At 44.2% G+C, this 13013-nt stretch overlaps 1 protein-coding gene across 1 annotated transcript in view; it reads right to left on the bottom strand.

The window, feature by feature from the left end:
* LOC139916950 (mediator of RNA polymerase II transcription subunit 13-like) overlaps positions 1–12588 on the bottom strand; it is a 91053-nt gene extending 78465 nt beyond the window's left edge. Inside the window, exon 1 of the mRNA XM_078288498.1 lies at positions 12443–12588. Within this exon, the coding sequence (XP_078144624.1) occupies positions 12443–12514 (72 nt within the window). The 5' untranslated portion in view covers positions 12515–12588. The remainder of the gene's footprint in view (positions 1–12442) is intronic.
* Between the last annotated feature and the right edge of the window lie 425 nt (positions 12589–13013).

The following is a 13013-nucleotide window of genomic DNA, read 5'->3' as shown; positions in this document are numbered from 1 at the left end:
CAAGGACAAGCAGATTTCTCAGGTGAGAAGGAAGGGAAACCTGCCATCTGGATGAACAGCGTATGTACGGTCCAACTGAGTGTGTGTCTGTTGGTGTGACTTCATCAACACATAACTGGAGAAGTGGATGCATTCCTCTTAGGTAAGACTACAGATAGAAAAATGGATGTTTGTCACACCAGAGATAAGTGATTGTTTTGCTTTGTGTGTGTGTGTGTGTGTGTGTGTGTGTGTGTGTGTGTGTATGCACAGTGAGGGCTGATATTGAGTAGAGTGCACAAAAGCATTGTTAAATAGGACTGGGATTTGGCAGGCGGGGGGGGGGGGGGGGACCTCTCTGAGCGTCACGCTGCCCTCGTCTCCTGCGTTCACCCATGTTTGGCACACTGGTCCTGGCACCATGCCACCCAAGACCAACTTGGAGAAAATAATATTGTCCCATTTCAGCTGTGTGAAAAAAAAACAGGCTGCGTGAGGACAGGTAGAAGCTTACAGAAAATTAGAAGCCTGCAATATATTTGTGTGGATGAAGAAAGCGAGGCTCCAAGGCTTTGATGTTGGTAGAGAGAGGGACCATGTATGCTTGTGTGTGTGTGTGTGTGTGTTTGTGTGCAAGTAGGGACCTGTCCAAATCAGAACATAAAATCCTACCAAAATGTGACCATGCGTCTGACGAAGATGACATAACCTGCAGCTGCTATGCTGTATGTGCATGTGTGTGTGTGTGTGTGTGTGTGTGTGCCTGCGAGCATATGCAATGTGATCTGCATATACAGTGCATCAGCATGTAAGGCCATGTATATATTTACTGTATGAATGTGCATACACACATTACAGCATCTTATATATGTGTGTGTGTGGATGCATGTACATGACCCACTGGAACATCCCCTGTGAAAAATGCACCCATAATTACAAGCACATCCCTCCTGTAATGACAGTGTGTGTAATGGGAGATATAAACATTGGCACTTCAATAAGCCAAGCCCTAAAATTAGCCATGACAAGGTCAAGGATGCTGTTTCTCCCAAAGCAAAGAGGAAGACATCTGCTTGCGCTGCCTAGTCACTCCCAGTCAATGTCAAAAGTTCCTCCACTGTTTGACAAGGCTGCCTTCTGCTACTGAAACAGCAGCAGAAAGACAGAGACGAGGAGATGTAAAATGTCAGAAAAATTGACACCGTAAAGCTGCATTTTTGTTTTATGAGGCACAAATAATACAAACACACCCTCAGATGGATCAGTTATAAAATATGTACAGTTTTTAGTAGAGAAATATAGGTTGTAGATACGATATTGCTCCAATAACAAGCTCTGTCTTCTGATGATATACAGCGCTAAAAGACCTGGGGCTGCACTGTGTCTCCCCCAAGTCCTCACAGAGTGGCCTTGTGTTTGTTGTCTCTTCTCAAATTACAGTGCCACTAACCCTAAGACCCTGCTGAACCCCTGTGGAGGGTGTAACTGTAACACAGTTGCAGGAAGATGAACAAGGGATATGGACACACACTTGCGGGGTGCATTCACACACGTTCCCGCACGCAAACACTAATATACACATCACACACAGGAGCTGCGATGATGTGCCGACCAGAAGCACTCAAAAACAATGAGTTGCATCAGGAGGCGGGCATATTTTCTGGTTGATGGCCAGTCATTTTTCAATGATGACAGCTTAGATGTGATAATGAGGTTGTTTGTGGGTGTGTGTGTGTGTGTGTGTTTATGTGTGTGTGTTTGTTCATGTAGGTGTGTGCGTATGCCTGTGCCTCGCAGCCTCAAGGGTGCTACACCTTACTGGTCTTGCCCTAGATGGCTTCAACTAGTCAATGCGCTGTATCTCCAATATTAGTCAACAGGGATTTTACTTCCGTTGATCTAGGATAAGATTTACCTATCAGTGTATTCCTTCATGAGCCATCGGGGGTGGTAGTGGTGGTGGTGGTGGTGTGGGTGGTGTGTTGGTGGGGTGGGAGTCTGAATCTAGCGCCGTGTTCATCAAGATAGAATGTAATAAGAATAGCAAACAAGTCACCCAGAGCGACCGATTCCATGTAATCCCTCATAGTACGGAAGAGGGAATGAGTCACTACACGAGGCAACAGGCTGCGTCTCTCTCAAACATCCTGTTGCACGGGTGAAGAAGAAAAGGCTGCTTTTTGTTTCACTGTCAATAAAAGCAGCCCTCTTCCAAGCCCCTCGCTCTGTAGATTGGCTGGTTCAATTTCTGAATGAGCGTAGGACCAAAACAAAGGGCTTTTCCTTCCATCGCTAAGATGGACCAAAGCTCTGACCTTCCTCTCACCTCTATTATCTTTCTCTTCTCCACTCTCCTCTCATCTCTCAGCGCTCTCTCACTGTGTCACAGATGCCTGCTGCATGCACCCAGGAACAGACAATAGCGGCGAGTGAGTATCTCTCACTCTCTCTCTCTCACACTCTCTTTTTCTCCCTCGCTCGCCGACTTTTTCTCTAGTAAACAGAGACAAGATAAAGGCTAACAGTGTGTTTCCACAAGATTTCTGTGTGAGCACAGAGAGGTGGAAGATTGTGCTCTGTTTGTAGAATTCCTCTGAAATCACTCTAGTCCCTGATTATTTCATATCCTTTTGTATTTTTGGAGAATGGTTTCAAATAAGCTCCTACATTTTACATCAGAGAGTTTTCAGATGTTTCCTGGATAGAAAGTGAATTGACCCCAGGCTTGGAAATCACAGTCTGTATCCCAACCAAGGGTCAACCTTAGCACACCAGACATGTGTTTGTAATCAAAGGCATACGGCAGTCAAAACGTGAACCTTTAGCATAGCACATAGCTCAAATAGCAAGTAGTGAACAGAGTCTAAACCATGTGGCTTACGAAGAGGATCCCATTTCAATACACAGACTTGTTTGGTTGGTGCAGGATTTACAAAGTATGGCAAAATATGTAAACAGTTTGCCAGGAAGAGATAAGGTAATGCCATAGATGTAACACACAAACACATACATTGTTAAAAGCCTAACAACTTTATAGAAGGAGCTTACAATGCAGGGGAAACCCCCATAACATGGATGGCATGCACTCAGACCTGAGAGGAAAACACACTTGACATGCACTTTGCCTTTGAGGTCAGCTGACCGTAGAGGAGAAGCCACAAGAATGCTTCTGGGGACAGAAAATATTCTGCTCCTCCTGTTCTTTCTCAGAAACTTGGGGGACCTCTTCAGCTTCCCAAGACCCAGCTGAATGGATTGTTTGTGTTGTACTTCCATGTAGGAAAACCCTCACTGACACACACACTTACACTCACACATACACTTAGTCAAGGCTTTGCAACAGCCCGGGACAGAGAGAGGCATGCAATGACAACATATTGAGAGGCATGACTCTATGCTATAGGCAGAGGGCTTCCTTCCCCTTGCATGACGAATGACTGTTTATACATACTGGTACAAGTGTCCATTTGTATATACTGTACATGCAACTGACTACCAGGAACAATCATTAATTTTAAAAAAAAGCCTGCCTGATGTGTTTTTGTAGATTTTTTGTTTGTTTTGTCTGTTTTTGTTGTCTTTTTTTTTTTTTCTTCTGTTGAATCTATGTTTATCATACTTGATAATTTTGTGTTTTTATGTGTATTATGTATTATGTGTATTATGTGAAAAATACTAAAATCAATAAAAAATATTGTTTAAAAAAAAAACAAAAAAAAACCCTGCCTGTTTATGCATACAGATGCACTGAATTAAAACTGAAAATAGACATTTCCAAGAAGCCTATGGAACCTCAACAATGACAAACTCATATCCACCTTTTGAACATGAATGTTTAATTCAGTTAAGGGAGCTGCTTGAGGTTGTTGAACCCAATTCATCAAGGATACTCTTCAATCGCTCTCTTAGAGTCGCAGCTGAGGTGAATATTTGAGTTTGCTTCTAAGTGGGGGATAGATGCCTAGTGCTCTATCAAAGCTGACAGATAGCGTTTGAGAAGATAGTGTGAGAGAGATGCCACTTCTTTAGGAATCTCATAACAGTGTAAGAACAGCATAGTCCGACAAAGGAGAGCACTTTAGGCAATTGAGAGACAGCTTGTATCAGCAGTTTTACCTACTCTGGCACGAGTGAAACACTTATTCTGTCAGTGTGGCGCGGCATTCTCATCCACATCAAATCTGTTTAGACACTTGACAAGCTGCCAATATTTGGGGTTTGTTCAGATGGCTAATGATGGCTGCGGTTCTTTAGATAAGACTCATGGTCTTTATCAGAGACACATGCAACACAATTGATTCAATGTGAAAGAACTGGGAAAATATGACTATTGCTAATAGTAATTTTGGGAAGTTTGACTAAGTGCAACTCATTTGAAGTTCAACAAAAGTTCAACAAAAACACTGATTATTTGCCAAACACTGATTATTTTCACATGACACAGTTTCCAGGGAAGCTATCTGAATGTAGCATTCTCCTGCTTCAAAGCCGGCTACTCGATAAAGTATAGTGAGAACTGAAATGTGAAGTGCAATATGGACAAAGACAAAGCAGATTGGGTGGCTGTGCTTAGTCAGTGCTGAGAAGTCACCAGGGCCAGTTAGAGGAGCCAATGGCAGAAATCAGAACAGGCAACGACTCCCCCTTCATCAATTAACCCGCTGAAATCAAATTAACCCACAAGGATGTCTGCTCCCCTCTGGCATTTTACACCACAAATGGAGAGCGACGCACATTACAGCACTTCTGAGGGAGCGAGAGGGACACAAAAGCACCAAACAGGTGTAGAAGAGGGCCTCTGGGGCTGCAGACACTAAGCAGATGCTTTTCCTCTGCCTCCTGCCGCCACCTTTACACGGCCCTACAAAACAAGGGACCGTCATTTGATCTGTGTTCTGCTGTAGAATCCAGCCCTGGGAGGTGAGCAAGCCAAGCGACCTAATTAGAGCAGCAAGAGTCCCCAGGGCTGAGTGACGGATGGACCTGCCAATCACACCACGGAAAGCCTCCATCAAGCTATGACTTCTCACCTGATACAAAGAGAGGGGGGCGGGAGGTGGCAGCACTGGAAGACCAATAAGGACAGGGAGACATTCTGTACAGTGGCGATGCTTCATCTGACAGGGCTGACAAGATCCCCAGCCAGTTGGCAAATAAAAACACAAAGCTGCGGCGTCAGACTGCTTTTTAAGCGTGGGGGACAGGCTAAAGCAGTGGCCCTGCTTAGCTTAAATTATTCACGTGCAAATAAATAAACCAGTCTCCCCTTTAGTAGTGTCTCCTGTGTAACTTAATTAACTGTGACAAGCCGGAGAGAGAAAGCAAAAGAGAGAAAGACCGAGACAAAGAGAGAAAAAGAGGAAATCAGAAAGAGGGAGCGAGAGAAAAACACAAGATGGAGAGAGAAGTAAAAAACAGTTGCTAGGCAACATACAACATCTGTAGGAATTCAGCAACGTATTCAATTTTTGAGATTTCTGTCTCCAGGGTTACGGTGGAAAGATAACATTTCAAGCAGTTTAGCAGTCCTTTACTGTTTACTCTAAATCACAAAGGAGTGTACATCGCTGTGTCTTTCTCTCTCCTGTCCCCAGAATAACACCTTGATTTGAGTGCGCCCCTGCAGCTGGAATTCATAAGCTCAAATTTGTCTTAAGATAGTATCTAGCACAGTATGCATGTGTCAGGGAAGTCCTGGGATTACCCGAAGCAAAACATTAATATCATGGCATAGGATTACTCTGAACTCTGAGTGAGTTTCTTTTGTAAGGGAATGATTTGAATTTTATTAAAAAATAATTCACTGGAGTAATTGTACAATTAGCACTGCATGGAGGCTTCCAAAATGCCTACAAGTACTTAATAGTGTGATTGCTCCTGAAATTGGGCAAATGGAGCATAAGCAGTATGAAAAATATCTCATTTGGCTTGTAATTTTCTACATTGATTTTTTCACAGGGATGCTATTTCTGATAAAAAAGCTTAAGTCAGCATGACTTTTCCTTGCTTCATTACACTCTAGATAAACAAAATGTAAAAGGAGAATAACTAGAAAGCGGTCATGCCCCCGTCTGTGTGTGTGTGTGCACTGCCCAGGCAGGACCAGCGCAGTAACTTTACCCTAGGCAACACCTGAACAGGTTTCAACCCGCAACTCACCTGGCTGCTGCCTCTAATCTGTTGTTTGCTTACTAAGCAGGAGTGGCAGGGAATCAGAGCTACAACACTAGAAGCCCTCTGCACTGCTAACAACTTCAGCACACACACATACACACACACACACACACACACACACACACACAGCCTAATACGATCCCAATCAAGTCCTCCTCCTGACACAGTGGTACCATGTCATGTTCCTACAGTGACATCTTTTCTAAATCCATCCTCCCTAAACACCCTATCGACACTGATGTGTCTCAGTATTACACTGGGAAGTCCATCCATTCTATGAAGCACGCCAGGACTGAAATTGAGCTGTACAAATTTTCATTAGCATCTGAAAAAGCCTGGGTGTCTACCTAATTCAAGATGAGAGAGAGCACTATTTGGCGGTGTGGGGAGAATCAATGCACCGCAAACGGCTGTGAATCAACAGTCTGGACATAATGTGTTTGTTCTCATCAAGTACCCGCCTGATTGGTCAGAGATAATCTCTCAATGGAACATGACCACATGATAATTAGAATTTGCAACAGCACAGCAGACAACATTAATGTTTTCTACCCCCCACCCCCCTCCCCAAAAACACCCTTTAACCTGAGTGCGCTATAACTGCAATTGAATCCCAGCCAACCATGATATTGGCAAAGCTGTCTGGCTGGCAGAAAATATTAGTCCAGTTACAAGCAGGGTGATATCTCCCTTAAAAGAAATTCTCTTTGTCAAGATGGCTCCAGTCAATTAAAGAGATTGCAAATAGATCTCCCAGAGACAAAGCCCATAACCCCTGTATGATAGCACAGCAACCTGCCGCATCACTAAACGCCACTTAAATCTGTTTCTGGAGTTTAGCTACAAATAGGCAGCAGGCCTCAAAATTTGGGCTCCAGTATAGGAGCCGTGATAGCAACACGCATCCAAAATATAATGATTTGGAGAAAAGTGGTGATATACAGGAAAGTGATGTTACACTATAGGGAAAAAACAGCAGCGTTTTGGGGAAAATGTCACTGAGCCAGGTGGAGTGTCTCTTCTGCTGAAGATAACAAGGGCAAACCTGGCCGAGTCACTCTGAGAGACAAACCAACTTCAGCAGCAACAAAGCAGCAGCATCGTGACAATGATGAAAGTGATGTGGATAATATTGGCAATATTCATACTATAGCATTCATCTCATTAATGTAGGTTGATGTTTGTTTTGTATTACTTGATTTTCTGTTACATATGATAATAAGGGTTATGTTTTGATGGGCTTATGACAAGACTCCAAGCAGCCTCTACTGAAACATGTCTGTATATATTTCTATTTCTCTGTCTATCTATCTATCTATCTATCTATCTATCTATCTATCTACAGTATCTATCTATTAGGGCTGAAAGATATTGACAAAAAATCGAATTGTCATTATTTGACAGAATATTGCAATTGCGATATAAACCGCAAATCATGTCATCACAAGTTTTTCTTGTCTTACATTTTTTAGAACTTTAAAATTGTAAATTGTGATTTTGTTTAAAAAAAAAAAAATAGATGTCAGTGTGCAGGATTTACTGAGTTGGAGTATGATGAAAGGTTTCACCAATATATCATGGACCAAAGATCACTCGGAGCACTGAAATACCTTGTTTAGAAATCTGTTTTGGACGCCTCTATCTCTTAAGCAAATAATTGCAGCCTCTCTGATTTGGAAAGTGTATAAGTTCATATTGCGATTTACTGTGATTATCTGTTTCTATGTATCTGTCTGTCTGTCTGTCTGTCAGCTAACTGGCTAACTTTCCAGCTATCAGAAGCACTTGGCTAGCTACTGCCCATTCCTGCCAATCCTCCTTCCCCACTCTGCCTTCTGTCGCCCTGCACACAGGCAGGAACACCAGCGGGGGCTAAGAATAGAACACAGCTGGCACTGCAGGGCTTACATATTTCACACTCAAGCCATCGTGCTCCAAAATACTCCTCCCCATCCCGTCCCATTTCCAGCTCCAGGACCAGCGGTGGTTCCCTCCCTCCCCGTCCGTCTTTGAACCGTTCTTCACCTCCGTGGCAGGGCCCTGACAAGCCCACTGCTCCGCTTAGATCCATGGCTACGCTAGGCGGAATTTACTAGAAAGGAGATCTGTATAGTAAAGAGAGAGGCGAGAGAAAGGAGAGTTCTACCCCGTCCCCCTTCAAACCCGAGGCTAACCCGTCCCATGGAGGCAACAACGCCCGTTAGCAAATCATTTTGTCATGGAGCAAACAATTTGACTAAGAACCGTGTACGTCTGTGTGTTTGTCCCCCCCGAAAGAATGCCTCGTTAAGGCAGGTGGGACGCTGCTGGGACGAGTCCTGCAGCGACGACAAGGGATTCCCATGGCAGTGACAGGGGCAGATTAGCGGTACGCACCACACACTGACTCAAGGTGAAGCCAGCACTAGGCTCTCAAACTGCTAGCTAGCATAGCCAAGAGAAGAGGCTGGGGGTAGGGGACGGACTGTTTACTGTCACCCAGGCAGAGAAGCAACCAGATGGAGCGGCACCATAGGGAACAGAGCAGGAGACTGTGGGTGAAAACTGGATTGATCCTCTCCCTGCCTAAGAGGACAGTGCCCTGGCCTCGCTGTTTATCCTCGGATATCTCGACATCAATTCCAACTGGATCAATTCTCTGGCTCGGTAGACTGTCACACACACGCCTTGTACACACACTGCATCCCATCATCCCCTCATTCTCTTTCTCATTCCTTAACCCCCTAACAATATCCACTGCCATAAGTAATAAGGTAAATCAAGAGGGCTCCTGTTTGATGGTATTCCCCCAGTCCCATCTCTTGGCGCTTTATTTCTGTGCCAGGCAGCAGTGTCATTATTACACGTGTGAGATCTCTATTGGAATACAGTTTGGCTAATGAGCACCTCTTAGTTGATCACATTAGACCTCCACTTGAGGACACTTAATTACCAGTGTTGCACTCCAAGCTGCTCTGTCGAGGGGACAGAAGAAGTCCCTTAATTAAGGCCTCTGAATTCTACCTGTGTTTGTACAAGACTGTGTCCCTGGGTGTGTGTGTGTGTGTGTGTGTGAGGATACATTCAGGGCCCAGATGAGGGCGATAAAATATGTGGTGTGTGTGTGTGTGTGTGCACATGCCTGGATCGGTGAGTGCATGCATGTAAGCGTGTCCATGTGTGCTTCTATTTGCGCTGCATATGTTTGTGTGGACATATGGATGTTTTTTTATCTGTATGTGTCTGTGTTTGTGCATGCATTTGTGTCTGTGTTTATCTATGTGATAATAGGATAGGTGTAAATATGTGTTTGGAGTTTGTCTCCCGTGTGTAAATGAATGATGAATGGTAGAGTATACAGTGTGCAGTATGCTCTGCACACACATACTGAAGCCTCCTGTGTCATGAGGCTGTAACTGTGTACTCCTTGCATTTCATATTCAAACAGTGACTCTGGCTCAAGTCAGTGTTAAGAACCTGCCCAGTCCACAGGAAGATGACTGTTTTCTCTCTCTCTCTCTCGCTCTCTCTCTCATTACGTTCCCCCCTCTTCAATTTTCTCTCCCTCAGTCTCTCTCTCTCTCTTCCTCTCTCTCTCTCTCTTTCACTCTGTTTCTCTCTCTCTCTCTCTCAAAAAGGCCGAGACTAGCAGTCAGGAAATGCACATCAGTCATAATACTTTCCTAAAATGAAAACAGATTCCGCTTCACTCCTTTTCAGCCGCTCTCTCTCTCTCTCTCACTCCTTCAGTTGAAAACATTCTTCTCTCTCAAGTACGACTGTTTTCTCCTCCCCCACCCCCTTCTCCTCCTCCGTCGCCGCCACTTCAACTTCATCCACCGCCTCAGATCTTTCCCCTCGTTTGCTGTGATCTTGTTTTCTTCTTGTCGGGACAGTCGTTTGTGAGTCGTGCGACCACGGCGATCTCAAGTGTCTGACGCCGTCCCCGCGGCGCAGAGGTGCGTGCATGACAGTGATATGTGCCCAATAAAGCCCCACAGTATGGGCACTTATGCTTTTTAGGGTTTCTTTATTGATGCAGGTTGTAGTAACAGCCAGTAAATCAGGCGGAGAGACAAGGTTAGTGCATGTTGGAATGTTGTTAAACAGGCTGTCAGGACAGAGATTTCACTGGTTTGCTACAAGCCAGTTACGTAAGAACACAGTCAATATGACCCTCGAAGAAAAGGTAAAACACCGTCCCTCCTCAGAGACTCTATTCTCAGGCGGGAGAAAGTGTCATTTTTTTGGAACTGTAATTACACAGAGGACAAGTGAGAAAAAAAAAATTAGGTATGAGATAATAATTGTGCTGTTATTCTGAGGAATTACATTTTCTTTCTGAACGTCTTTTGTTGGATCCATAAAGCAAAGCCGATTTGATTCAATCACATCTAATGTAACAGTTGAAGCTTACAGTGCGCATATCTGTCTCGTCCTCAACGTCAAGATGCAAAGTACATCTCTCAGTCTCTCCCTTTCTCTCCTTCTCTCTCTTTGTGTCTCCCTCCTTGTCTCCCTCTCCGTGTCTCGTACCCTCTAACCAGGACGCCGGTTTGACATTAGAGTTTTGTTCTGTCTTTGACTTCCCTAACAACCCTCCGAGTGAGTAACCACCGTGGCACTGGCCAGTCATAAATATTCTCAACAAGCAAGCTGACGGATGTTCTTCCTCTCCCTCGGTTTTAAAGGGATGTTCGCGGGGCCAGCATGACGGCCAACACCACAGCGACTGAATGAAAGCTCCTGCAGGAGGGAACGCTCTCAGCAGAAAGTTGACAAAGCCATAATCACTGTTGTCTATGTGGACTGTTGTGTGTTGGACTGACAGAATTGATCTGAACCGGGAAGGCTGTTGCATTTATCACACCATCAGTGTGTATAAATTCAATCAAGAACCAATTCCAAAGGTGTTAAACCAGCTAAAGCGTATACTACTTGCATGGGTTTAAATCCCATCTTATTCTTTGCTGTCACATCGCACCCTACTCCATTTACTGCCACAAAAACTGTTTCTTTAAAAATCTGATTTTTGGAGATGCATACAACAAGCCATGTGATAAATATAGCAGCAAAGTTTGTTTCTCCTCTCTTACCAGCTCACCATCCTTCTGTCCACCAAAAAACATGAAATCCTCACCTCCTGAGATGAGTAGATTTATCTTTAGTGTAAATAGTGCAGCGTAGCAGAGGCCGGCTGCTGTTGCCGGTGGACAACCGGCATGCTCACCTAAAAAGCCCCCAGGAGCCCTGTGTTGTTGTGGTTCTCAGCTTATGCCTGGGCTCAATCCACCACATGCCTTTCCACTCGGCTGACTGTTGTAGTAGGGCAGTTAACTTGCTCATTGCAAGGTTATCCTCAGTGAAAACAGACTGCTCAAGCCCTCCTTGCCCAAACCTGTGAGTTTTGCAGACTATTGGCTGTGAAGTTTGCTCAGGAATCAGAGCAGATACCAGATAAACCTCCAATACTGCGTTTGAAAGTAGCACTTCCGCTGTGTGCTTGATACATGCCACTGTCTGTCAAAATATTCTCATCCTTCCTTTCCCAGTTAGGCATTATTATTTTATCTACTTATGTCTGCCAAGGTGTTGGATAAATTGCTTTTGGATGCCTCTCAGTTCACATTAAAACAGCTTTTATTGCTTTCTAACCTTTCAAGTCATAACCTGATACTCCTGTTATGTACGAACCTTGCCCATTGCTTGATACAATTAAAAGATTATTTGCTGAAGATCAGAAAATGCCTCTCTTTTTTTTTCTCTGAGTACAGAAATATTTGACAGAGGCAGCAAGCCCTCTTTCCAAGTTAGTTGCTTGGCAATGCAACAGAGTTCCAGACTGGTGAAATATTATTTAAAGGGGGAGGAGGATAATTGCCACGGCAAACTGTGGTCTTGATGAGAAAAGAAATAGTGTTGCCTCTATTGTTTATTAGGATAGATTATTGACAACATTGCAAATAAATGCCAAAGTATGTGGCCAATTGGATGTTTTGGTAGCATTTGTAATAATATTTACATGCCTTAAGATATCTATTATAGACAACAAACAGATAATAGTGTGGAGTTTAGTGTTTTAATTAAGCCTGTGGGGTGTGATGTGTTGTTATAACAGGTTTAGTGGTAAAATACGGTGCTTTTCCCGGACCACTGGCTCGTGTTAATGATTGCCTAATAACGTTACCGGCAATTGGTTCACCTTTGTACAGCGGGCACACATTTAAGCGTGCCTCACACGGTCTTATGACCTGTCGATCACAACTGGCTCGCGTGTCTATTACGAGCACGGATTATTTGTATACTGTACCAGAGAGAAGAGGTTGGAGTGGCAGTCTTCAAGGCTTGCCCCGTTAGCCACCCAATTCGCTGCTGTAGTCATAATCGTCCGCCGTTAGGGTCGTCAGTGCTGGGCATGTCGAAATCCTACATCGGTACCAACACCGAGCAGGGCTGGCAAATCGGTTCCCTCACAAGTCTGCCACGCCACAGCCAAAACAAGCTGGCGACACGGCGCTAACCTCACAAGAGGTCCAGATAATAGAAATGGGATGTTCGGGGAGAGGAATGGGCGTTTTCAGAAATAAGTGCAGAATGCATCCATAAACCCCCAGTAGCTCTTGATCTCACTAATGTAATGTTGTAAATCCAAGCGTGTACGGGGATCAGAACATTGTTACAATCCAGGTCAGGCGACTCCAAATCTGATCATTGTCAAAGGCGGAGAACACAGAAATGTATCCATTTCAATCCATGCGGAGGGGAATATCAGCCCGTTTCCCGATCGGTCTTTCCGTTGATACTTTAATGATTAAATGAGCATAATCCATGGGAAATCGATCTGTTCTTTTCTTCCACGCCAGGAATACACCGAAATGTGC

The sequence above is a fragment of the Centroberyx gerrardi genome, chromosome 2, assembly GCF_048128805.1.
Source record: "Centroberyx gerrardi isolate f3 chromosome 2, fCenGer3.hap1.cur.20231027, whole genome shotgun sequence".
Taxonomy (NCBI): Eukaryota; Metazoa; Chordata; class Actinopteri; order Beryciformes; family Berycidae; genus Centroberyx; species Centroberyx gerrardi.
The sequence above is the reverse complement of the archived record's forward strand: the minus strand, read 5'-3'. Positions and strand labels throughout refer to the sequence as shown.